Source organism: Canis aureus, chromosome 9 (assembly GCF_053574225.1).
Source record: "Canis aureus isolate CA01 chromosome 9, VMU_Caureus_v.1.0, whole genome shotgun sequence".
In the NCBI taxonomy this organism is placed as follows: Eukaryota; Metazoa; Chordata; class Mammalia; order Carnivora; family Canidae; genus Canis; species Canis aureus.
The window spans coordinates 47,662,963-47,689,677 of NC_135619.1; the positions used below are offsets into that span (position 1 = coordinate 47,662,963).

The 26,715-nt window shown below is 37.1% G+C and overlaps 1 protein-coding gene and 1 long non-coding RNA gene across 5 annotated transcripts in view; one reads left to right on the forward strand and one right to left on the reverse strand.

The window, feature by feature from the left end:
* Positions 1 to 5,219: 5,219 nt before the first annotated feature.
* MED6 (mediator complex subunit 6) lies at positions 5,220 to 25,596 on the reverse strand. The gene is made up of 8 exons (XM_077909809.1): positions 25,439 to 25,596; positions 23,058 to 23,217; positions 21,708 to 21,799; positions 19,548 to 19,630; positions 19,117 to 19,225; positions 17,790 to 17,905; positions 6,236 to 6,263; positions 5,220 to 5,631 (listed from the first exon to the last, which is right to left on the reverse strand). The coding sequence occupies exons 1-8, from the start codon at positions 25,458 to 25,460 to the stop codon at positions 5,501 to 5,503; spliced, it is 741 nt and encodes a 246-aa protein (XP_077765935.1). The 5' UTR covers positions 25,461 to 25,596; the 3' UTR covers positions 5,220 to 5,500.
* Positions 25,005 to 26,715, forward strand: part of LOC144320833 (uncharacterized) — a 32,481-nt gene continuing 30,770 nt past the window's right edge. Inside the window, exon 1 of one of the 4 annotated variants that reach the window (XR_013386462.1) lies at positions 25,005 to 25,558. This is a non-coding gene — a long non-coding RNA (uncharacterized LOC144320833). The remainder of the gene's footprint in view (positions 25,559 to 26,715) is intronic. The other 3 variants (XR_013386461.1, XR_013386460.1, XR_013386463.1) reach the window with 3 other exon arrangements.

The following is a 26,715-nucleotide window of genomic DNA, read 5'->3' on the forward strand; positions in this document are numbered from 1 at the left end:
ATTAAAGAAAATCTAAATGAAGAAATATAGCATGTCTGTGGTTCTGAAGATGTAATACTGGTAAAATGTCAGTTCTCCCCAAATTGATCTGTTGGTTATTCCCTACCAAATAGACCACACTCTTGAATGTGAAATGTAAAATAATGGAGCTTCTAAATAGACAGAGGATCACATCTCCATATGTGATGAATGAGAAGAAAATGAGAAGAAAAACCTCAAATAAGACACAAAAAAGTATTAACAATAAAGGAAAAGGCTGATGAACTGGGCTACATTAAAATTAAGAACTTCTGTTCATTTTTAGGCTACCATCAAGAGAGTAAAAAGGCAAGCCAGAATGGAAAAAAATACATTTAAATACAATATACATAAGGGGTAAAAGTAAGACTCTTATCCAATGCATACCAAGAATGATTACGACTCTATAAGACAAAGACAAAACAACAAAAAACCCAAAAACAAAACCAAAAAAACGTACAAAAGACACACTTCACAAAAACAGACATTCAAATCACCAATAATAACGAAAGGATGCTTAATGCCATCAATACCAGGGAATACAATTTTCAGCCTCAACAACACACATCAGAATGACCAAATTTTTCTTTAATTGACAGTATCAAGGGTCAACCAAGGTGGAGAACAACAGAAACTCTCATAAACTGCTGATGAGTATAAACTGACACAGCAACTTTGGAAAATATTTTAGCATTATCAATATAAGTAGTATATAATGGCATACTTATAACGCAGCAATTCGAGTAAAACAGTAACATGAGCAGCATATGTACAGTTACTAGTTTCCTAGGGTTGCTAAAACAAAGTACCACAAACTTTAAAGCAAAATAAATTTATTGTCTCAAAGTTCTGAAGGCTACATGTCCAAAATCAAGGTGTCAATGGGGCCATGCTCCTCCTGAAACCTATAGAGTAATTTTTCCTTGCTTCTTCCTAGATTCTGGTGAATTGCTGGCAAGCTCTGGCATTCCTAGACGTGTAGATGAATGAATCACTCCAGTCCTTCATCTTCACATGGTGTCGTTCTCCCTTTGTCTCTTCACATGGCCTTCTTGTTTTTTTGTAAGGACATCAGTCATATTGGATTAGGGGCTGAGCCTAATTAAGATTAGCATGACCTCATCTTGACTAATTATATATGCAATGACCCTATTTCCAAATAAGGTCACATTCTGAGGTACTGGGGGACAGACACACAATTCAGCCGACGATATACAAAAGTACAAGAAATTCATAAAGGCAATTTTTCATAATAGCCCAAAACTGTAACAATCCAAATGTCTACTACCATCAAAATACACTTTAAAAGCTGTAATATATTTATGTAAAGGACTACTACACAGAAATGAAAATAACATGAAACAACTTTGATGAACCTCACAAACATTAAACAAAAGAAGACATACACGAAACACTGAATCCATTTACATCAAAAATAAAAAATAGGCAATCAAAAATATACACTTATTTAGAGACGGTTACATGGTAAAAATTTAAAGAAAATAAGTGATTAACCATAAAACTAGATAAGGGTGAACTCTGATCAGAAGGACAAGTGTTGTGATTTTTTTTTTTTTTTTTTTAATTTTTATTTATTTATGATAGTCACAGAGAGAGAGAGAGAGGCAGAGACACAGGCAGAGGGAGAAGCAGACTCCATGCACCGGGAGCCTGACGTGGGATTCGATCCCGGGTCTCCAGGATCGCGCCCTGGGCCAAAGGCAGGCGCTAAACCACTGCGCCACCCAGGGATCCCAAGTGTTGTGATTAAGAGAGGACATAATGGAGATTCTGGGGTACTGGCAAAGTTCAAATTTTTTTACTCGCATGATGATTCACACAGGTATAATAAGCTGTACTCTATTATTTGGACTACTTTTCTGTAAGTGATATTTCATAATGTAGTTGAAAGAAAAGGAGCTTTGCTGGCAAAATACCTGAAGCAAATATGACAAAGAATATCTTTATGTTACAAGTTCATTCACTTTTAAATACATGGAAAATACGCAAAGTGCAAAATTTTATAAAACATGTTGCCTTTTGTAGAAGAGGGGAAATGAGAAAATATCTATTCCTTTGTAGAAAAGAAATCTGGTAAAGGTAAACTAGAGGCTAACTGGTTATTCTAGGGCAGTAGGAATGAGGTGGAAAAGACAGAAGAAATGAATGGGGGGTGAGAAAGAAGGGGTGTGGTACTGAGAATCTCTTTTGGACAGCTCCGACATTTAGAGCCACATTATTATCTCAGACACCTCAAAACAATACTAGAACAACAACAAAGCAGAAAGAATCAGTAAGATGAAGGGGAAAACTAAAATGGAATTCAAAACAGAACCAAATGAAATGAACCATTTAATGAGTGACTAATGTAACCACAATGAAGAGGGGGAAAAATTAACCCAAATAATTTTTAAACACAATGTCTGAACTATATATATAATCTTTGAGCTAAAGACAAAAAGAACGCTAAGCAAATACCGAGCTCTTACATTAGGTTTCTTTTTTGCAGTAGTATAGGTTAGCAATTCTAAAACTTTGTTATTCTAGGATTAAGCAAATTAAGAACATTACAAAGAAAAGAAACCAGAATTGTTATCAATGTGGAAGAGAATTATAAATATGGAAGAGAACAATGAACTCAGTGGTCATGGACTGCAATTGATGGTATCAATGTGAATTAATGGCTTTTTATATACAGACAATAGACAGATACTGATGTATGTGGATGTACTGCATATTCACTCACATATGTATGTCTATATCTATTTCCTTATTGTCAACTGAGAAGACCTAGTATGAACGACATGCCAGTAGCAAATGAGCACACAGAGCACACAGATCTTGGGTTTCCAAATGCATTTTCCACCAAAAGGTCTGAGACATCTTTAGAGAAATGGCTGACTACAGGGTTGGGGTAAGCCTGAAATATCTTACTGTGCCAAAAGATAAAGAAAACGCTCAATAAATGACAGGGTCATTTCAAAAGGACAGAGGAATCAGCCTGAAAGGGCACCTACTGGTCCAATCTGAGACAACGTGAGCATCAATGCAAATAATCATAGTAAAGAAATATAACTTGTTGAATATGTTAAGAATCAAAGAGTCCACAAGCCCACAATCATGTAAATAAGCTGGGAAGAAAGGAAAGCTATTCTTTATAGCAAAAAACAAACTAAAAAAACAAAACAATATAGAAGAAATGATGGAATTAGAAAATGGACATTTGGCAACCATTACAGTAATAAATGACTCAGGGAAAAATGACCAATGGATGCTTTTACTGGGTAAAAGGTTGAGGAATAATAGGGAATTTATGAGCCTTACACTATTTCCCTCACATGATACCTATGAATTACAAAAGGAAAAATAGTAACTTTACAATGGAGTAACTTAACAAACACTACCTTATCCAAGAGATCAAAGTTAACAGTGCCCAAAATGGGGCAAATTGACAGCCTGTGCCTCCATAAGTACCTTTTCATGGTATTCCTGACAAAAGTGAGTGAAATGAATTTAATCATGAAAATATATCAAAGAAACCCAAATTGAAAGACAGTGAACAAAATAACTGGCCTAAACCCTTTAAATATCAAGTCATGAAAAACAAGGAAGATTAAAGAACTGGTCCATATCAAAGGAGACTAAATACATAAGACAACTAAATCCAATGCATAATTCAAGATATTCTTTTGCTGTGAATTTATTATTTTGCTGTAATTTCTTGGCACTACTGGCAAGATCTAAATAATCTACAGATTAGGTAGTAATATCATGCCAGCTTAATTTTGATAATTGTACTGTGGTTATGTAAGAGTCTGTCCTTGATTTTAGGATATGCACACTACAGCACTTAGGGAATATGGGCCTTATGATATGTGTAATCTATATATATGTATGTGTATATATCTATATATATATGGGTGAACTATATATATATATATAGAGAGAGGAATATATAGAGAGAGCAATAAATAGAAAGGCAGTGATAAAGCAATCAACAGTAAGAGAGGAAAGAAAGAAAAAACACGAATAGAAAAATGTTAATATATGGGGACTGTGGGCAAAAGATATATATGTAGGATTTTTTTATACTATTCCGCAAATTTTCTATAGCTTGAAATTATGTCAAAATAAGAAGCTAAAAATCTTACCATACAAAAAAATCAATGGGTGACGGGCACTGGGGGTTATTCTGTATGTTAGTAAATTGAACACCAATTAAAAAAAAAAAAAACAAAAAAAAACAAAAAAACCCCCAAAAAATCAGATAGTTCATAAAAGCAAAATCAAAGATGAGAAATTATTCAATCACTTAAAATATTTTTTTGCTACTTAATTGACACTAAAAACAAAAATGACAATATTCAGTAGTAGCCAGATTCTAGAGAAGTTGGCATTTGCATACTTTGCTGTTTGAATGACAACCGGTTCCAAATCTTTTGAGAAAAACCAGTTGACAATATGAACTGAAGAGTTAAAAAAAAAAAGGGAGAGAGACAGAAGAGATTTCAAATTCCAATGATTCTACTAGTGGGACTCTATCCTAAAGGAAAAACACAAAATACTGAAAAGTCGGGCAGCCCTGGTGGTGCAGCGGTTTAGCGCTGCCTGTAGCCTAGGGCGTGATCCTGGAGCCCCTGGATCGAGTCCCACATCAGGCTCTCTGCATGGTGCCTGCATCTCCCTCTGCCTGTGTCTCTGCCTCTCTCTCTCTCTGTGTGCCTCTATGAATAAATAAATTAAAAGAAATGTTTAAAAAAAAATACTGAAAAGTCATTATACACAAATGTGATCACTATAGTCCTAAGTAGGATACAGGGAGAGCTTAAAGAAAACAGTCACTCATGGAAACTATTCAGTCACTAAAAAGTCTATGAAAACTAAGTAAACATGGAGAAGTACTTACAAAAGACATAGTTATACGATAAAAGTAAAATTGCATGAACAGAATAATTACAAACTACAGTTTTAAAAATGTGCACAAAGAAATTTCACAACACTGTTATAGTATTAGTAGGGGGACGTTTTTCCCTTTTATCTTTCAAATTGTCAGTAACTTTATTATTTTAATACTGAGAAGTACACAACTAATAAAAGAAAAAATGAGCTTAGTTACTCCTTTCACGTTAATCCTTTGTGTTTACAAAGTGCATCCAGAAACATTTCGGCAAGAGAAATAAGGGGAAGAAGTCATGATAAAGTGATTTATACAAAGATCTTTATTTTGTTTTTAGATGTATATAGCAGTATACATTTAAGTAAGGAGGCTGCTCAAGTCCAGTAGGGGAAAGGTTACAAAACATACATAAAAAATATTTATATCAAAAGCATGAGGATCCTTACATCCTTTCTTAAAGAACAAACACATTCATACAAATGGAAGGATTGTGGTAAAGAATTTTAAAGTTCAAGAGCCTGTCACAGTAATGAGGTATCAATAATGGGCAAGAGGAGTCTTGCAAGCTTCTCTCCTATCCGTTGCTCACTGAAGTCTCATTCGTTTTTCAGGGGGGCCTTTGGTGCTCACTATCTGTTGGACGTTCTTTGTGGTCTCCTTCTCCTCAGATTTTACCGTTTCTGGTATAGGTTCTGCCTCTTTTTTTGTCTGATCCACTAGACATCAAAAGCAGGTATTTTTGGAAGGGAGAGGAAAGTGAAGGGATGAGATCAATTTAGACAACAATGTGAACGGTTCAGGCTCAAGTTCATTTAGAACTGCCTATCTCAAGTTCTAAATTTAGCTGTTCCATCAGGCAAATATATAAGAACCTATTTACAAACCTAAAAACCTGATAACCCAGGAAAATTTGTGATTGTAGACAGAAACACATGACATTTAAATAAGACAATATGCATAAACAAGATATATAGTCTTTCCCAGGCTGAACAGATATTTCAATACCTGTTTTCAATGATGAAATAGAACACCTTTTTTCATACTGAGATTTGAACTAAAAACAAACTCAAATCATCTCGGCCTCTCCACACCTGCTCAATACTTACTCTTCCACTTGAATTAATCTTCTAAATACTAATACCACTATCACAGAAGCACCATCTTTTGGTAGTTCAGCAGATCTCAAAAATTAGGACTAATGAATTACCATGAAGGTCTAGAAGGACAAAAGGACCACAGCTCATCTTACATGCTACAGTTGTTACTGAGTTAAACAGACTGGTTTTATTTCAAGTTTAATAAGAATATCGGGAACCATACCTGGGACAGGCTTTTCTCCAGACTTTTGCTATAATTTTAAAAAAAGGAGGGGAGAGGAAAAAATAGGGCAGATTAGCAAAGTTTTCTTCTTCTTGACTTCATAATTCTTATTAAAATTATACATTCATTTAAAGTATATTAAAAATGACTCCATAAAGAGAAACTACTATTCCCATACCATAAAGAGTAAATTTATCATTTTCTACTTATTTCTTTGTTCCAGAAAAGACACAAAACTATAACTAGAACAAAAAGAGTCAAACATAAACAATCCTCCCTTGGACATCTATCTACATAGCCCTGTGCCTCTGCATCCAGGCTGTAATGCTTTACAAAAAGTAAGTAAAATCCAATGGGAGAGAATAATGGAGTCTTTCAAAATTCCAGAGGCTTATTTGTTTAGGAGATAATGAACTTGAAGAAAGCAGAATGAAATACAGAAGAACACTCCAACTTTTAAAGTTGGCAGGTATGGGAAGCAAAGAGGAAAAAAAAAAGTATTTTTCTATGAACATAAGGCTTCTGATGAAAGTACTATTAAAAATCGAAGTATAGGAAAGAAATGATGAGGGGATCATGAGTCAGGAAAAAGATCAGATCCTCCCATTCTGTAGAGCAGTTCTTTTATCCGATTACTGTCATCTCCTTTTTCCTATTAACTAACTTAAATGCTTTAAAACACTGTCCTCCTCCTCCATCCTCAAGGATCACAACTTACTCTTCACTTGCAGCCAATGACTCTATATCCCGTTTTTTTAAATAAGAATGTCAACACCCCAAGTTCCCTCCCATCTAACTCCTTCAAACTTATTATTCCTTTACCCATACACACATACATAAATACACACACACAGTAGCTTTATAGACTTCTCCAACATCCCAAAAGAAAAATGTTTTATTTTTAAGGTTAATGTTTCCAGGTATTTTCTGAATTTCTTTCTGAATTTACATGCCCTCCCTAAGCTTTCTCATCAATTCCTAGGACTAAAGACTACAAAATCTCCTGATATCATATGTTCCAGATTCATGCTATCAACTGTGTACCAGCCCATTCCAACTGCAAGTTCTGGGATTACACTTTTTTTTAAAATATATATATATATTTTATGGAAGATCGATTTGCCAACATATAGCATAACATCCAGTGCTCATCCTGTCAAGTGCTCCTCTCAGTGCCTGTCACCCCGTCACCCCATCGCCCCCACCCGCCTCCCCTTCCACTACCCCTTGTTCATTTCCCAGAGTTAGCTGTCTCTTATTGGGAACATTACACTTAATAAGAACAAAATTCAGCTCCATATTATCCACTATATAGAAAAGACTAACATAGAAAGCGCAAGGCTGCTATCCTTAGGCCAGCTTGCAAGGCTGGCTCTTGCTAATGACTAGGAACTTGGATTTCAGAAGGTTCCCATCATTCCCTGATAGTGGTGGCTCACTGTGTTTAGACTGTACAACACTGTTAATGCTGAATATTTACCTCCCTTCCAGGAATGTGAATTTTGGTATGAGCTAGATAGAGTACCTACGTGATGAACCCTCTTCCCTCTACCAAAAAAAACATGAGCACCAAGTCTCTCCTGGATTTCCTTGGGCAAAAATACCACACACATATTGCCTCATTTTCACTGTTAAAAGAAGAATGCACTTTGTGTAATCCCTAATGGGAAACTGAGGATATAAGCCTGCACATGGCTCCTCCAGACTCTACTTGTCTTTTTCCTTAAATCTGGCTGTATATCCTTACTATGTCACTGTAATAAATCCAGTGAGTCCTTTAAGCAAATCTCCAAACATGAAGGTGCTCATGGTAACCTCCAACACACCTACCTTATCACATATCCTATGAACATATTAGGATTTAAGCATGTCTAAAGTAATCTGAAGGAACAAAGAATTTTTCTTACTTTATAACAGGAGAGAAATACCTGGCATAACACTGAGGAAGTGAGAAATTGAGAGGGAGTTTTATTATCTGCTACTGAATCATGTGAACTATACTGGACACTGGACTTTATCTGAACATTTGAATAATGTCGTTATGTACCTAATACACTCTCTCATCTTTTCTAGTGAATACTGTCAGACAAACTAATAGGATATGATTTCAGATAGAAAAGCAGAATGGGGGCACCTTTCTGACAAAATTTAATTAGTAACCTTGTGATAAACCTAGCTAAACACTACGGTATTCTAGCAGTTTCTGAAAATAGCACTGAAAAGACATTCACTGTAAAAGGACCTGAACTCCCATCACATCAGTATCAGTGTAACTTTCAGTAGTAATGAGAATTAAAATATGGAAAAAGGAATTCCAAGGAAGCAGGCAAGACTTTTCTAATATTCTTTTAAGCACTCCTCATAGGGGTAACCCAGAAGCTCAACTGTCAAATACAATAGATAAGTAAGAAGAAGTCCTGAGCTACAAATAGTTCTGGGAGATACAATGGGTAAATAGAGTTTGTAGGAGACTTCAAGTAAACCAAGAATCTATTTTCTTCTCTAGATCTGAGAAATGTTTTGGGTAGGAGCAAAGGGATTAACAATTCTAGAGAGAGCTATCTTTCTCCTAGTTCTGTTATATAGAGTTAGACATTCTCTTTGGGAGTTGGCTTTGGCCCTTGGACGGTTAAAAGAAGGTGGGGGCTCTAGAAAATGACAGTTGACGTAGGACTCCGGCTAAAACTTTAAAAGAAAAATGGGGGCACCTGGGTGAATCGGTGGGCTGAGCATCTAACTCCTGGCTTTGGCTCAGGTAGTGATCTCATGGGTTGTGAGATCAAGCCCTGTGTCAGCCTCCACATTCAGTGGGGAGTCTCCTTGAGATTCTCACCCTCTCCCTCAACCCTCTACCCCACGTCCATGTACATGAATGCATGCTCTTTTTCGCTCTCTAAAATAAATAAATAAATCTTGAAAGATAAATGAAAGATAAAACCTAAAAACCTCACTAAAATGATATGCAGTCTACAACCTGCTTCAAAATAATTGGAAGTAGAGAAAGAAGACACAAAACAAGACTGGCCACGTTTGACAATTGTTGGAGCCAGGTAACAGGCATATGGGGGTTTCGTTCTTAATTATTCTTTCATATATTATTTTAAATTTCTATAAAGCAAAAAATGTTTTGCTTTGTTTAAGATTCAAGAGAGTCTTTGAGTTTTCTACACGGTCCAGCCTAGCTCATCAGGATATGAAAGCATATGGGATTTAAGGTCAGAAAAAAAAGAGGCCATTTGGCTGGAAATACCTAAGAACCCAGGCACAGCAATAAGCTACTAAATGCTATGGAGACTGACTGATGAAAATAGAACCCTTAACAGTTAATATTTAAAGCACAACCTGTTTCTTTTCCTATATTCTAAATTTTAGTTATCAATCAAAACCAAGTCTAAATCTAAGCTTGATCCAAATCGGCAAAGTCGTCAAACTTTCACCCTTTGCAGACATGATACTCTCTATGTAGAAAACCCAAAAGACTCCACTCCAAAATTGCTAGAACTCCTCAAGCAATTCAGCAAAGTCGCAGGACATGAAATCAATGCACAGAAGTCAGCTGCATTTCTATACACTAACAATGAGGCAGAAGAAAGAGAAATCAAGGAATCGATACCATTTACAACTGCACCAAAAACTGTAAGATACCTGGGAATAAACCTAACAAAAGAGGTAAAGGATCTAAAATTTCTATGCCACCCAGAGCAATCTACACATTCAGTGCAATTCCTACCAAATACCATCAACATTTTTCATAGAGCTGGAACAAACAATCCTAAAATTTGTGTGGAAACAGAAAAGACCCCAAATAGCCAAAGCAGTGTCAGAAAAAAAAACAAAATTGGAGGCATCACAATTCCGAACTGCAAGTTGTATTACAAAGTTGCATCATCAAGACAGAATGGTAGTACTGGCACAGAAACAGAAACATAGATCAGTGGAACAAAATAGAGAACCCAAAAATGGACCCTCAATTCTATGGTCAACTAATCTGTGGCAAAGCAGGAAAGAATATCTAATGGATAAAGGACAGTTTCTTTAACAAATGGTGGGAAAGTTGGACAGCCACATGCAGAAGAATGAAATTGGACCACTTTCCCACAAGATACACAAAAATAAATTCAAAATGGATGGAAGACCTAATATGAGACAGGAATCCATCAAAATCCTAGAGGAGACGGGGATCCCTGGGTGGCTCAGCGGTTTAGCACCTGCCTTTGGCCCAGGGCGCGATCCTGGAGTCCTGGGATCGAGTCCCGCATCGGGCTCCCAGCATGGAGCCTGCTTCTCCCTCTGCCTGTGTCTCTGCCTCTCTCTGTCTATCATGAATAAATAAATTTTTAAAAAAAAGAAAAATCTTAAAAAAAAAAGAAAAAAGAGCTTCTTTCTTAAAAAAAAAAAAAAAATCATAGAGGAGAACACAGGCAGCAACCTCTCTGACCTAGGCCACAGCAACTTCTTGCTACACAGGTCTCCAAAGGCAAAAGAAACAAAAGTAAAAATGAACTATTAGAACTTTATCAAGATATAAAGCTTTTGCACAGCAAAGGAAATAGTCAACCAAACTAAAACAACCTCCTGAATGGGAGAAGATATTTGCAAATGTCTAATCAGATCAAAGGCTAGCATCCAAAATCTATAAAGAACTTATCAATCTCAATACCCCCAAAAAAATCCAGTCAAGAAATGGGCAGAAGACTCGAACAGACATTTCTCTAAAGAAGACACACAGGGACACCTGGGTGACTCAGTGGTTGAGCATCTGCTTTTGGCTCATGGCATGATCCTGGAGTCCTGGGATCAAGTCCTGCTTCTACCTCTGCCTGTGTATCTGCCTCTCTCTCTGTATCTCTCATGAATAAATAAATAAAATCTTAAAAAAAAAAAAAGACATGCAAATAGCCAACAGACAAATAAAACTTATTTTAGAAAAGTTAAAAATAGAGCTACCCTACCACCCAGTAATTTCACTGCTAAGTATTTATCCAAAGGATATAAAAATAGTGATTCAAAGGGACACATGCACCCCAATGTTTATAGAAGCAATGTCCACAACAGCCAAAATACAGAAAGAGCCCAGATGTCCACTGACTGATGATTAATAGATTAAGAAAATGTAGTGTGTGTGTATACAGAGTATGTATATGTGTGTGTATACAGAGTACATATATATGTATACACACACACATACTATGGAACATTATTCAACCATCAAAAAGAATGAAATCTTGCCATTTACAATGATATGGATGGAACTAGAGCATATTATGCTAAGCAAAATAAGTCAGCTACAGAAAGACAAATACCAGATGATTTCATTCACATGTGGAATTTAAGAAATAAAACAGATGGATATAGGAGAAAGGAAGGAAAAATAAGATGAAAACAGGGAAACAAATCATAACAGACTCTTAACTACAGAAAACAAACTGAGGTGTGCTGGAGGGGAAGTGCTGAGGTGTGCTGGAGGGGAAGTGAAGGGTGATGGGATAATTGGGTGATGGTCATTAAGGAGAGCACTTGATGTAATGAGCACTGGGTGTATCTATTTTTTTTTAAAGGTTTTTAAAGGTTTTATTCATTTGAGAGAAAGAGTGTGAGAGCAAGAGCAGGAGGAGAGGGACAGAGAATGTAAACAGACTCTGCACTGAGTGCAAAGCCTAAGACAAGGCTCCATCACCTCATGACCACAAGATTAGGATCTGAGCCAAAACCAAGAGTCAGATGCTTAATTGACTCAGGCACTCCTAGAGCACTTAAGTCACTCAGGCACCCTTAGAGAGCATGTATTTTAAAATGAATATACAAAAATTGCTACTGCTTTGGTTTGTTTGTAGTGATGATAGTTCAAATACTTCAAATTACTTAATGCAGCTAGAAACCTGTTATATTTGTCCAAGTGGTTATGGATTTAAAATAGCAAATATTTAAGTACTAGGCTACAGAATTAACCACAAATTCTTTTGTTTAGCATACAAAATCCTCAATCTAACCCTAACCATCTTTCATGTCTTGTATTTTTTCATTACTCTTCCCTACCACAATCACATAGAGTAAAATTTCAGAGTATTTTCTTGTTTCTACCTCACCCTCCAATCAGGTATATTGAGGTATAACTGATATATAGAAACAGCACTTATTTAATGTGTACAATTTGATGAGTACATACACATATACCGGTGATATCATCATCACAATCAAGGTAATAAACACATCCATTACTTCCAAAAGATTCTTTATATTCCTATGATTTTAGGTTTTATTGTGCGCTAAGAACATGTCACAAAAAATCCACTTTCTTACAGAGTTTTTAAGTGTTTAACGCCATCTATAGGCACTATGTTGTACAGCAGATCGCTAGAACTTCTTACTCATCTTGTATAACTGAAACGTTATATCCATTTAACAATTCCCTATGTCCCCCCCTTCCTCCATCCTCTGGCAACCACCACATTTTCTGCATCTGTTTGACTACTAAAGTTTGACTATTTTATATACCTCATATAAGTGGAATCATATGATACTCATCATTCTGCAACTGACTTATTTCAATTAACAGCATCTTCCAGGTCCTTCCATGATGTTACAAATGGTACAATTTCCTTCTTTTTAAAGGCTGAATAATATTCCACTATATGTATACACCACAGTTTCTTTATTCATTTATCTGTGGTGGGACATCTGGGTTGTTTCCACATCTTGGCTATTGTGAATACTGCTGCAATAAATGTAAAAATGCTTGTATCTCAAATTTCAAGCTATACTACAAAGCTGTGGTAATCAAAGCAGTATGATTTTGGCATAAAAACAGACACATACATCAGTGGAACATAACAGTTCAAAGATCAACCACACATATACGGTCAATTAATTTACAACAAAGGGCCAAGAATATACAATGGAGAAAATGGGGAAAAGATGGTCTCTTCAATTAATGGTGTTGGGAAGACTGGCAACCATGTGCAAAAGAATAAAACTAGACCACTATCTTACACCATACATAAAGATTAACTCAAAATGGATTAAAAACATGAACATGGGACCTGAAACCATAAAACCCTAGAAGAAAACAGGCTATTAGCTCCTTGACATCAGTCTTGGAGATAATTTTTTGGGTTTGATACCAAAAGCAAACCTATCAAAATCAAAAATAAACAAGTGGGACTACATCGAACTAAAAAGCTTCTGCACAGCAAAGAAAACCATCAACAAAATGAAAAGGCAACCTACAGAATGGAAGAAAATATTTACAAATATCTGATAAGGAGTTAATATCCAAAATATATAAAGAACTCCTACAACTCAATGCAGAACAACAAAACAAAAACCCCAAACAACCCAATTAAAAAATGAGCAGAGGAAATGAATAAATGTTTTTCCAAAGAAGACCTACATTACATTAAACAAGTACATTAAAAGGTGCTCAAGATTCTAATCATCAGGGAAATGCAAATCAAAACCACAATGAGATATCCCTTCACAAGTATTAGAATGACTATCATCAAAAAGACAAGAGATTATAAGTATTGGTGAGGATGTCAAGAGGGAACCCTGACACACTGCTGGTAGCAATGTAAACTGGTATAGCCAGTATGGCAAACAGTACAGAGGTTCCCACAAAAATTAAAAATAGAAATACATGATCCAGCAAGTCCACTTACAAGTATCCAAAGGAAATGAAAACAAGATATTGGAGATAACTGCATTCCCATGTTTACTGCAGCATTATTCACAACAATAAGATATAGAAACAACCTACCATCTATTAAAAGATGAATGGATAAAGAAAATGTGGTATGAAATTGAATATTATTCAGCTATTAGAAAGCAGGAAATGCTGCCATTTGCAATAAAGATGAAACTTGAGGGCTATGTGAAATATACCAGAAAGAGAACATGAAATACTCTATGTATCACTTATATGTGGAATCTAAAAAGGCCACATTCATAAAGAGAGTAAAGTGATGGCTATCAGTGGCTTGAGTGGAGGTTGGCAGGAGAAATGGGAAAATGTTGGTCAAAAGGTGCAAACTTCCACTGATAACATAAATAAGTTCTGGGGATCCAATTACAGCATGGTGGTTATAGTTAATAACATATTATATACTCAAAAGTTGCTAAAAGAGTGAATCATAAATGATCTTGACACAAAAAAGAAATGGTAATTATGTGACGTGATGTGATGGAGGCTACCTAATACTATGGGGTCAGCTGACATTTTGCAATATATGTGTATCAAATCAACACACTGTATCTTAAATGTACATAATGCTATATACTAGTTATATCTCAATAAAGATGAAAACAAAAACTTTATTACTAAGTATTTTTTGATGATACTGTAAATGGAATTTACCACAAAAACTGTATTACTAAGTATTTTTTGATGATACTGTAAATGGAATTTACCAACTTTAATATCTTTCTCAGGTAACTTTCTCAGATAATTTGTTGTCAGTATACAGAAAGGCAACCCATTTTTGAGTGACTCTGCATCTTGCAACTTTACTGAATTTGCTGATTAGTTCTAAAAGCTTTTTAGTGGAATCTTTAAGGTTTGGTATGTAAAGAATCATATCAGGGGTCATGTAAAGAGACACTTTTACTTTTTTTTCCTATTTGAATGCCTTGTATTTCTTTTTCTTGCCTAATTTCTCTAGTAGAACTTCCAGTACTATATTGACTAGAACTGTGCAAAGTGGATACTGTTGTCCTCTTTCTGATTTTAGAGGAAAAACTGTTTTTCATCACTGAGTATGTTAGCTGTGGGTTTATCACACATATGGCCTTTATTATGTTGAGGCACATTCCTTTCTTATTGAGTATGTTGAATGTTTTTATCATAAGAGTGTTGAATTTTGTCACATGCTCATTCTGCATCTATGGAGATGATCGTGTGATTTTTAACCTTTGTTCTGATAACGCAGTATACCATCAAGATTGATTTCAGTTATGTTGCACTATCCTTGCATTTCAGGGATAAATCCCACTTGATCATGGTGCATGATTCTCTTAATGTGCTGGTAAATTTGGTTTGCTAGTATTTCATCAAGGATTTTTGGATCTGTATTCATCATAGATACTAAATATAGTAGCTTTCTTTTCTTGTAGTGTCTTTGTCTTTGGTATCAGATTAATGCCCTCACACAATGAATCTGGCAATGTTCCCTTCCTCTTCAATTTTTGAAAAAGAGTTTGAGAAGGATTGGTGTTAATTCTCATGTTTTTAAATGTTGGTAGAATTTACCTACGAAGTCATCTGGTCCTAGACCTTTCTTCATGGAGAGGATTGTGATTACTAATTTAATCTCCCTACTCATTTTTGGTCTGTTCAGATTTTGTTTCTTCATGATTCAGTCTGGGTTAAGTTGTACATTTCTAGGAATTTCTTAAGGTTTTCCATTTTTTTGACACATAATTAGATATGTCTCTTGTGATTCTTTTGTTTCCATCTCCTCTTTCATTTCTAATTTGATTTGAGTTTCCTCTCTTTGTTAATCTAGTTAAAAATGTGTCAATTTTGGGCAGCCCCGGTGGCTCAGTGGTTTAGCGCCACTTTCAGCCCAGGGCATGATCCTGGAGACCCGGGATCGAGTCCCATGTCGAGCTCCTTGCATGCTTCTCCCTCTGCCTGTGTCTCTGCCGCTGTCTCTCATTAATAAATAAATAAAATCTAAAAAAAAAAAAGTGTCAATTTTATCTTTACAAAACACCAACAGTTTCATTTTTTTCTAGAGTTTTTCTAGTCTATTTCATTTGTTTTTCAACTTATCTTTTTCATTTCCTTCCTTTTGCTAACTTATATGTGAAAATTAAACAACACACTCCTAAACGACCAATGGGTCAAGGAAGAAATCAAAAAGGAAATCAGAAATTATCTGGAAAGAAATAAAAATGAAAACAAAATATACCGAAACTTACGGGATGCAACAAAAGCAGTACTAAGAGTAAAATTTATAGTAATAAATGCCCACATTAAAGAGAAAGAAAATTCTCAAATAAGTAATCTTAAATTTACAGATCAAGGAACTAGAAAAAGAACAACAAACTAAGGATTTCTGGTTTCTGAAAAATCTACCCATTATTATTAGTATGTCGACTAATTAATATGAATACTAATATCTCCATTAATACTCTTTCATATTTCTGGTTTTGTGTGCTGTTCCCATTTTCTAGATGAGCACTATCCAAAAGAAATATGTGAGCCACAAATGCAAGATGGTAGTTACATTTTTTTACTCTGCACCCTGCCCCCCAAGTCTTTGAACCCAGTATGCATTTTACACTATTATCACAGCTCAACTTAGACTGGCTGTGTTTCAAATGTTCTATAGTCACATGTGCTGAATGGATACTGTACTGTATAGGTCAAGATGTTCTTCCCTCAGCCTCCCTCATATAAACTACGTACTCGCTGAATGGTCAACCACAACTAACCTCCCACACTATCATGGTTACTCATATCCCTACACACACTATAATTTATTTACTTATTCAACAGACACTATTTTATCTTCAAATGCAATTCATGAGAGTTCTCTAAATTGACTTCCCTGTCACACATTCCATTCTGACCTCCATTCCCTTCACCACATCACCACTCCAACAGCACATAACTCACACAGTGGAGTCAGGAAAAGGAGAAGGTGAGGCCTGTTCTAAAGTCATCCCAAAGTGTGAAAAATCTCATTTAATCTAAAACCAACCTGAAAAATCTTAGTCCCCTCCCCCCACAAGAATAATAGTATACATGATCTTGTGCGTACAGCCCTGTATATATGAACTGAGACTAACTAGGAGAATAACGTACACATATTCCATCTCATACTTACTTCACTTCAGAAGCTCATTGAGTAGAATGGCAGGTGGCTTTGCTATTACTATTACGCTAAATAACATACTAGAATTCATATAACTTAATCACCAAAAAATGGAAGTCTGTTTTTTACTCCTCCATTTATTATGCCAAACCCTTCACCTCAAATGTTCTGTTCTTTTTGTTACAGAAGTTTTTGTTTTTTAAGTTTACTTATAATCTCTACACCCAGTGTGAGGCTCAAACTCACAACACTGAGAACAAGAGTCCCATGCTCTACTGACAGAGCCAGCTAAGCACCACTTGTTAAAAAAATTTTAACTAGTCTATCATTTAAGGACTTAGATATCTACTACATCAGGCTGAAAGGCAGCATACAGAATAAAAACAGCATGAGTTTCATATTCTAGTTTTGTTTTGTTTTTTTCATATTCTAGTTTAGTTACCATCTGTGACACTTTTAGCAACTTTGGAATGAGAATGCAGTCTTTATGAAGATTTAACGAGAAAATAACCTTAAAGAGCATAAAACTGTTAATTCCATTTCCTTTGCCCACTTCTTCCATTAAGTCTTTGAAAACCTTTCCTTTGATTCAGAGACCCTTTTCTCTCCCCCAGAGACCATTTTTAACTAATGAAGAAAATAACTATTTTTAGGCCACATCTGAAACAGTTCTCAACAAAAATAAATATTCCAGGAAAAAGTGTCAAATCAAAGTTAACCACATGCATTTTCATTACCTGCACAAATTTGGGTGGAAATTTCTGTCTAAGGTCTAGGAGTAAAGCATCCACACGTTGTCTCTGAAAAATAGAGCTTGGTTCTTCTTTCCTTTTGGCTTTAGGTTTGACTTTATCTATTAAAATATGAAGTCCAAATCAAAACACTGCCTAGTTTGGTGTCTTACATTTTACAAATCTTTATCTGCCATGAATATACTCAAATGTCATTATTTTTAATGGCTGCTATTCCAAAGATTATCCCTCCAAATAAATTAAACACAACATACAGAAACAAGTGTTCTTAACTCTTCGCTCTTAAATGAAGTTAACATTTTAACATTTAAAAAACTGATTAAGTTTTTTAAGGATACTTCAGTTTTAATATGTAATCATAGATAGACATTAAAATTTTCAAGGCTAAAGTTTTCCATAATTACCTAAATCCTATGTCAAATGATGTTACCCCTGTACCTACTATTAAGAATAAATATATTTGGAAGATCATTCATCTCACAGGTCTGAATTCCATTTAAAGGCTATTTTTCCCTCAGTAATTTATTCTGAGTTGTTATTTCTCAAAGAAGGAAATTCAGAATATGGGTATACTGCTACAGACACATTTCCAGAGTACAGAATACTTTTATTGTAAAATATGGTGCAGAACCAATAGCAGACTAGCAGCTATGGAAACTAGAGGTCCTGGCATCACAACAGGTAATAACATGGAAAGATCAGAAAATAAACTGGTCATCTGGAGATAAGGCTATAAAAGCATCTCCCCTACTTTGAAATACTAGGGAGATTGAGGTTCCAGATTTTAAGAGACTCAACAGTTAGGTAAGCAGGATACATTAATCACTAATATCCTATGTTCCAAATATTTTAAAACCTTGAATCAACTTACCAAAGATTACCAGTTACCTACACATTAAAATTTCTGTTCCTATGGGAAAACTAGTGTTACCACATCTAGTTACAGGAACTGTAGCTATGACAGTGTCACCATCCTATGAAGTTTTCTTATCTAAAACACACCTAGAGGGGCACTGGGTAGCTCAGTGGTTGAGCGTCTGCCTTTGGCTCAGATTGTGATCCCAGGGTCCTGGGATCAAGTTCCATATCAGGCTCCCCACAAGGAGCCTGCTTCTCCCTCTGCCTCTGCCTCTGTCTTTCCCCGTGTGTTTCTCATGAAGAAATAAATAAAGTCTTTAAAGAAATAAAATCAAATAAAATATATAAATAAATAAAACACACCTAGAAATCAATAGCTGTTTTCCTAAAGAAAACAGCTTTAGTCTCAGAATTACCAAAAAGGGTTCTTAGAAGGTCTAGGTGTTCTACCCACCTTGCTCTTCATGATCTTTGAAGTGCCACCAATACCCTTTGGAAGGATGATATCGACAGTATGACATAGCTTCATCAAAAGCTGATTGAATGCCATGTACTGCAGTAAGCTTTTAAAAAGAACACAAATTCTGAATTTCTCATTAGATCAACTAAAATCTCCAAAGTAAATACCCACGAAATACTACATATGCGAGGGCAGCAATTTTCCAGTTTTGTTTTTCTTTTTCCCCCCAGAACTTGAATCACTACACAGCTGGGGCTATAATACGTACTTTCAACATGGACTTGGCCCATAGTGTTCAAGACATTTTAATAATCAACACTTCATGCCAACATATACAAGGGAGAGAAGCTTCTGTTGAATTCTTGGAAACAAAGTAGCTCGATTATAAGTTTTCTTTAGTGTTTCAAGAATGTGAAGACACTTACCACCCTAGAGTTTATAACTGACCCCAAGTCTGGTGCTTGATAGATCACTCCAGCAATGATATAGTAATCAGCCAGTGGGATAACTGAAGCAGTGAAAATAAAAATATTCATGAATATAGCTATGCCACAAATAAAAATATTTTCATAAAAAGAACAACTAAAATTTGGTATTTTCCCATATTAAGGCAAGGTTTGGCAATTCCTATTTTTGTAAATAAATTTATATTGGAAAACAGCCATAATCATTCATTTATATTATCTAAGACTGTTATGACACTAGTTGAATAGCTATTACAGACACTCTGAAGCCCACAAAGCCTAAAATATTTATTCTCTGGACCATCACAGAAACAGTTTGCCAACTAGAGCAATGCTTCTCAAATTTTAATGTATATCTGAATCACCCGAGTATCTTGTTAAAGTCAGATTCTTACTCAGTAGGGATAGTGCATTTCTAACAAGTTCCCAGATCATCCAATGTTGTTATTAGTCAGTTACAGCTTGGGGAATAAGACCTCAGAGTGAGAGATTTAGCACCTAGGATGAAGATATCAGATGCACTAAACCTGCCTCTGCGCCCCGTTCCTGGGTCCTAAGGAATAAACCAGCTGCTAGTAAAGCTGGTACCACCTTGTATCACTTCCCATGACCTGAACCCTCTCATCATGGAAATCTTGTTCCTGGCCTTGCCTTTGTTCTAAGGTTATTTTTTCCCTCTGGGCAAGGATTCTAGATCCTTTGTGTTTGAAATTAAATGTGGATTCTTAACTATGGAAGCACAGCTTCTCTATCAAGTCATTCCCTGGAATCAGTACCAGGCTGAAGGTTTTTCTTAAATGTCTTAATGAGGTTATCTAATGAGGAAATGCAGTTGGTCATTTTTGGAATAGTAACTAGCTCTTTGATTCAAAGTCAAATCTGAATTCTATACTCTTCAGTGTGATTTCTAAACCAAGTTTATGTTTGATAACATAAGTCAGGTAAGAATTTTGGCTGAATATGTCAATGAGGATTTTCAATGGATCCTCTATGAATTTGGTACAACTGCATCTACCATGCATTTTTTAATAGAATTAGACATAGTAGACTGAGATAAGAAGTTACTTGGGATGTTCGAGGTTCCCAACAGATATTCTCACAGAAGAGATGGCTTCAATGTAGTGAGTTACTTTGTTAGTGCTTGGAGAGTTGTCCCTAGACTCTAGTGTACAAGCACAGAACTAGTGGAACTTGGCTTCTGAAACATTTCCTAAGTGGTAAATTTATGCCTGCTCTACTAGTGTGCCTCAACAATTTGTACAAACGATATTATAGTAGAAACTTCATTTCCTTCTGAGAGTCTGGAATTTTGGTAGGCAGAGGACTTTCAGCTTCTCTCCCCATGTGTAGAAGGGCTGGTTGAAGGTTCCTTATCTTTATTCCCTAATTACTATTTCCCAAGAGCAGAGGGGTAGACAATTGGATTAGGCACACCAATTCTCATTAGACCATATCTTCTCAGTGGGTTGGGGTCAGTGCTCATATAGTACATTTGTCATCTCCTCTTCCATCTGATGATAACTGAGAGAGAACAAGCATAAAGATGAAAGCCATCATACTGAGGATAGCAGGGTGCACAGATAGAAAGCACCTTAATTGTGATTCTGAATTAACCAATCCTGGAACTGCTTTTCCTTTGGACTTTTTGTTACACAAGATAATAAATTCCTTAACTTGTTATAAAAAAAAAAAAAAAAGATTAGCTCTCATAAAAATTCTGGACTCCGAGGATCAAAAGGATTTCCCTAAACAGATAGGTTACACACCTAATATGTGTGTGGGGGCTGCTGGAAGAAGAATGCACTTGGTGTGTCCCCTTGCAAAAAGGAAAGCAAAGGAAGCTTACACATGGATTCCTACAGTCCCACTTGATGTAGCTTTTTCCCTTACTGATTCATCAGTGGATCTTTACTGTGCTATCATAACAAATCTCAGGTATAACTAACAGACCCATATGCTGAATCTGCGGAGTCCTCTTAGCAAAGCACTGAACGTGTATGTGGTCTTAGGGATCCCCAAAACAGAACCCAATCCAAAAAAGTAAGAACATGTAGCTCAGAAGGTTAAATAAATCATGGTATTTTAAGAAGAAAATTATGCCTCAAGTTTACACATTTTTACCTTGGGTAGGGGACTGCCGTTGTTGTTTCCGAATGATAAAAAGAATGGGCTCCTGAGCGTGTAAAAGGATGTATTCCACTCCAACCATTTGACTGAAAACAGAACAGACATCCAGAGATCTATGAATGCCCTACAAACAATTGTGTAGAACATTCAGATTATTATATAAAAGTACGCAACACTGTAAACCAGATTAAAACTATGTTTGATATTAAAAACTAGCTGTCCAATAAAACTGGCTATTTTCCCAGGTAGGTGGAATATAGATAAAGTAAGATTTGATTTTTAAACAACAAAATTTCTCTACAAAAATTCACAATAAACTTAAATCTGAGTATTCACTCATGAAAGTACGTTGAAGAGTGTACCTTTCAAAAAAGACAACCAAAATACTGCAATGTTTCCTGAGACATATAAATATATGTAAAATCTAAAAATACATAGTACATGAAGACTATACATGCTTTGACCATATATTTCAACTATACATACTCAACTATAAAACATCAAAAACCTTACCCTTGCCTCCGACAAATTTTTTGACCTGATGTATTATTTAAAAGCCAGTTGTCCTAATAATCATAAATATTTGCCTCCTAAGAAAAGCTATTTAAAATACCTCAGAAATTTATCAAGAACCCCTCCCTGATATTAGGTGACAAATGAAAAACTATTGTACAATTGCTTCAGAAACTTTTGTGATAGCAATAAATTCTTTATTATTTAGCATCTGAAGTCTGAAGACTCTTACTTTGCAATCGTCAAGCTAAAACTTTGTCATACAAAGAAAAATCTACTATAAGTCAGACTATGGTTTAAGACATTAAATTTGATGTAAGAGACAATAAGGGAGTGCCTGGGTGGTTTAGTAGGTTGAGGGTCTGCCTTCGGTTCAGGTAGTGATCTCAGTGTCCTGGGATTGAGCCTCACACCAGATACCTACTCCACAGGGAGCATGCTTCTCCCTCTCCCTCTGCCTGCCGCTCCCCCTGCTTGTGTGCACTCTCTAATGAATGACTAAACTCTTTGGGGAAAAAAAAGAGAGAGACAATAAGTATGGTCATCTGGTAGAGACCAGTTGCATTGCTAAGATCACTAACTGGATCTGCATCTAAACCTCATAGGTATATTTTAACTGGACAGTAATATATGAAATTATCAGAAAAGCCTTCCCAGGTTATCAGTGCCTGTGATTAACTTCGTTGAATGTCAAATTTGTACAAACCTCCCCAAAACTCCATTTCTTCCAAAACTTCTGCTCTGTACTTCACTATCCATAGCTTGAAAGAACCATTCATTTCAAAACCTCTAATTGGCAAAGATGCTTGCTACCTTCTTACAATAACTTACTTTAAGTGTTCTAATGTCAGCCTCTGCATTTTGACCACCTCATTATTACACGTCCTGTCATAAAAAGGATTACTTCTTTCTGAAAAGTAATCCAGGACACTTCCACTGTTCAAAATGGGGATCCAGGAACTGTCAACCCAAGAGATTCCCAGCAGATTATCTATAGGAAAGAAACAAAATGATAAAGGATGAGAAAAAAGAAAGCCAATCCAACATTATTTATGCATCTAATGCAGGAGGCACTATGAATATAAAAATGACATAGATCTTAACCTACATATTCTCACAGAAGACCTAAGTGTACAAGAAAGCAATGACAAGATGACACGACAAGTGTTATAACAAAGGCATGAATAAATGTGTTATCAGAGCATAATTGAGGGAGAACACCTTACCTGAAGGAATAGGAATGATTTTTCACAGGGTAAGGAGGAGGCAGGTTTTGGCACTACATACTAAAAAATAAATAGAAGCTCATCATGTACCAAAAGGGGGCAAAGTCATTCCAAGCAGAGAGAATGCACATACAAAGGTAGAGAAATACAGATGTATATGGTTAGAGAATAGTTTGATTAGGTGAAGTGAGAGGACTTGAAACCTAGAAAGATCTCAAAAAAAAAAAAAAAAAAGAAAGAAAAAAGAAAATCCTGAGTTTTCATATGTTCAAAAATTTTCAAACATGTATCCCAAAGGAAACACAGTCAGAGCCACCAGTTTGAGACCTCCCAATTAGGGACAGAAATCAGTTAGGAAGCTTATATAGAGGAGATAATGGTGTAAAAGTTATAAAGCAAATGAGAAGTAGAATGCCCTTAATTACATCCATACAATTTCATACTTCAGAATAGAATTAACTCAATTTTTCAAAATGCAAAAAGAAAAAAAAGACATGGTAAATAGAACTAGAGAGCTTTAATTAAAGAGCTTTTATTGGCTACTGACTGCAATGTTTCATATCACTGACAGTACTAAATCCCACTAGTACAGTTTATGCCTTTTTTTAAAAAAGTAGAGAACCCTTTCACTCTCAAAAAGGTGTAAGTTTAGCAGAAAATTTAGTCATGCTAGGTTGAACTCATTTCAAATGTCAATACATCTACGAAGCCTTTCTCTACTTTGAAAGACAAAAATAATGGCTTCTTTCTCTAGTTCTCAATTTTTATGCTTTTATTAATACTCATCATATTATAACCCAGAAATACAAACGTGTTCCGACTTTTTAGAAATAATAAGAATTAAAATAGAAACAAATACAGGTTAAGAGTCTTGATACAAGTTTAATAAGCTTTGTGGGAGCCACCACAACAGTAAAAAAATAAAGATATTCACAGGCGCTCTCTCAGTCTCATAAATTTTTCTCACTCTCGTTAACAGGTCACTTCCACGATACCTCCTCCCAACCTGGAGGAACCTGGACTGTTTGAAACTAAGTTCTCACGCTTCAAGCTATATTTTAAATACCCTTTCGTTCACTCTTTGGAATCACAGAGCACAATTCCTAGGCTGGTTTGTTGTTGTTTTTACGAATGCACTGAAAAAGATGCGTGTGCACGTATGGCCGGATACGGAAATCGAGTAGCAATTTACGGGTTGTGCCTCTCTGTATTTTTTTTTTTTTTTTTTTTTTACGATTGTATTATTTATTCATGACACACACAGAGAGGCAGAGACAGAGGCAGAGGGAGAAGCAGGCCCCATGCAGGGAGCCCAATGCGGGACTCCATCCTCGGTCTCCAGGATAACACCCTGGGCTGAAGGCGGCGCCAAACCGCTGAGCCACCCGGGCTGCCCTCTCTGTATTTTTTTTTTCCTTTTCTTTTCTTTTTTTTACTGATTAAACAAATAACTGAGCACCTTTCCAATTCAGCTGCGAAAAAGGACCGGTCCCTGCCCTCAATAGTGGGTGTTCGATGGAAGGTATTACAGACTCAAAAATAAAACTTACAGAAGAAAATCTTAGGGATTCCTGCCCAAGGACGCGGGGGGCGCAGGGTCAGGAGTAAGGCGGCCCCCACGCCCAGTCCCCGGAGATGAACCAATCACGTCATCACGCCCCACTCTCGGCCCAAAGGCCGTCCCTCCACCCAGGCAGAACCACCCCAGTATCGTCGTAGAGATATGTGTCTGCCACAGTACTGCAGGCCTGGCGGCTCGGGACCCAGAGCTTCTTCCAACTCCTCGGTTTTGAAGCTTGTAAGAGACCCCTGAGGAGCCGGGGAAAACGAGTTTTCGCCAGATTGGAGCCTTGGGTCGTCTGCAGAAACCACTCATGCGCGCTTGGGAGTCACCACAAAGGAACCTGGATCCTGCCCCCGAGAGCTATAAACCCCCAGCCCAGGCCCCCAGCCAATCAGGAAACAACGGGTAACCGCGCAGGTTACCTCGGATATCCACCGCCGCCATAATTCCAAAAGCGCTCACGGCTCCTCCTTCCGGCGCCCTGTGAACGTAACACGGACGACGGAAGCGTCGCGCTGCGGACCGCAGGGACTGGCGGGAACGTAAGGAGGGGCGGAGACTGCGCCGCCTGGAGAGAGGCCTGAGAAGGAGAAGGGGGCGGGGCTGGGAGAGGGGCGGGGCCGGCCGGGGGCGGGGCTGGGAGCGGGAGGGGCGGGCCCGGGGAGGAGGGGCGGGGCTAGGAAAGGGGCGGGGCTGGGAATGGGGGGGGCGGGGCCGGGAGGGGAGGCGGGGTTGGGGCGGGGCGGGGCGGGGCGGGGCGGGGCGGGGCGGGGCGGGGCGGGGCTGGAAGGTGAACTGGAAGCGCAGAGGTGAGGGGCGGGGCGAGGAGGAGGGAGAGGAGCCGGGTTGTGGAGGTTGGGGAACCTGCAGGGAGTAAGCATTGTAGGTAAAAAAATAATAATAATAAAATAAATAATTGGAGACTTTAAGGAAAAAGGAATTGAGCGGAGTCCTGCCCCACTCCCACCAATGAGAGATTTTGTGATTTTTAAAAAACAAACATTCTGATGATGCAGGGGAGCATCTTCAATTTTATTTTTTTAAATAAAGATTTTATTTATTTATTCTTGAGAAAGAGAGAGAGAGAGGCAGAGACACAGGCAGAGGGAGAAGCAGGCTCCATGCAGGGAACCCGACGTGGGACTGGATCCCGGGTCTCCAGGATCAATCCCTGGGCTGAAGGCGGCGCTAAACCGCTGAGCCACCCGGGCTGCCCGCATCTTCAATTTTAAAAGTTCCCCCGGGTGTATCCAAAGGGCTGTTAGATTTAGGAGCTACTCTGTTCTTCTGTTTTTCGTCCTGCCTCAAATATGGGATGCTATAGAACTAAGCAGAAACAATTTGAGAGTCATTAGCTTTTAAGGGACTAAACCTATTAAAAGTCTAAACCCATGAAAGAAAGTATTTGATGCCTCTAAGACAAAAAATTCACAAGACAGGAAATATTTTTGAAGGAAGATTTTTAACAAGATTATAAGAAAAGGAATACCTCTAGGTCTCTGATTAAGGATTTAATGTCCAGGTAATCTGGGGTAGGAAGCAGCCCTGTGAAGGGAATAGTTGTGTGGTATAAGGAAGCCGTAGAAAGCCTCAGAAAAATTCTCAAAGCAAAATGATGAGGTTATCAACAAGCAAGACACTGACTTAAGAAAAGAACCTCCAAATCTGAAGGAGCTCTATGTACAGGGATGAGGCGTGA

What these genes read in the sequence shown, in the direction of transcription:
- MED6 (XM_077909809.1), bottom strand. Translation starts at nt 25,460, where the DNA reads ATGGCGGCGGTGGATATCCGAG. An exon ending in CTGACATTAGAACACTTAAA is followed by an intron (nt 21,800 to 23,057) that starts GTAAGTTATTGT and finishes TTCTGTTTTCAG; the next exon opens with TCAAATGGTTGGAGTGGAAT. An exon ending in TGGAGAAAAGCCTGTCCCAG is followed by an intron (nt 5,632 to 6,235) that starts GTATGGTTCCCG and finishes TTTGATGTCTAG; the next exon opens with TGGATCAGACAAAAAAAGAG.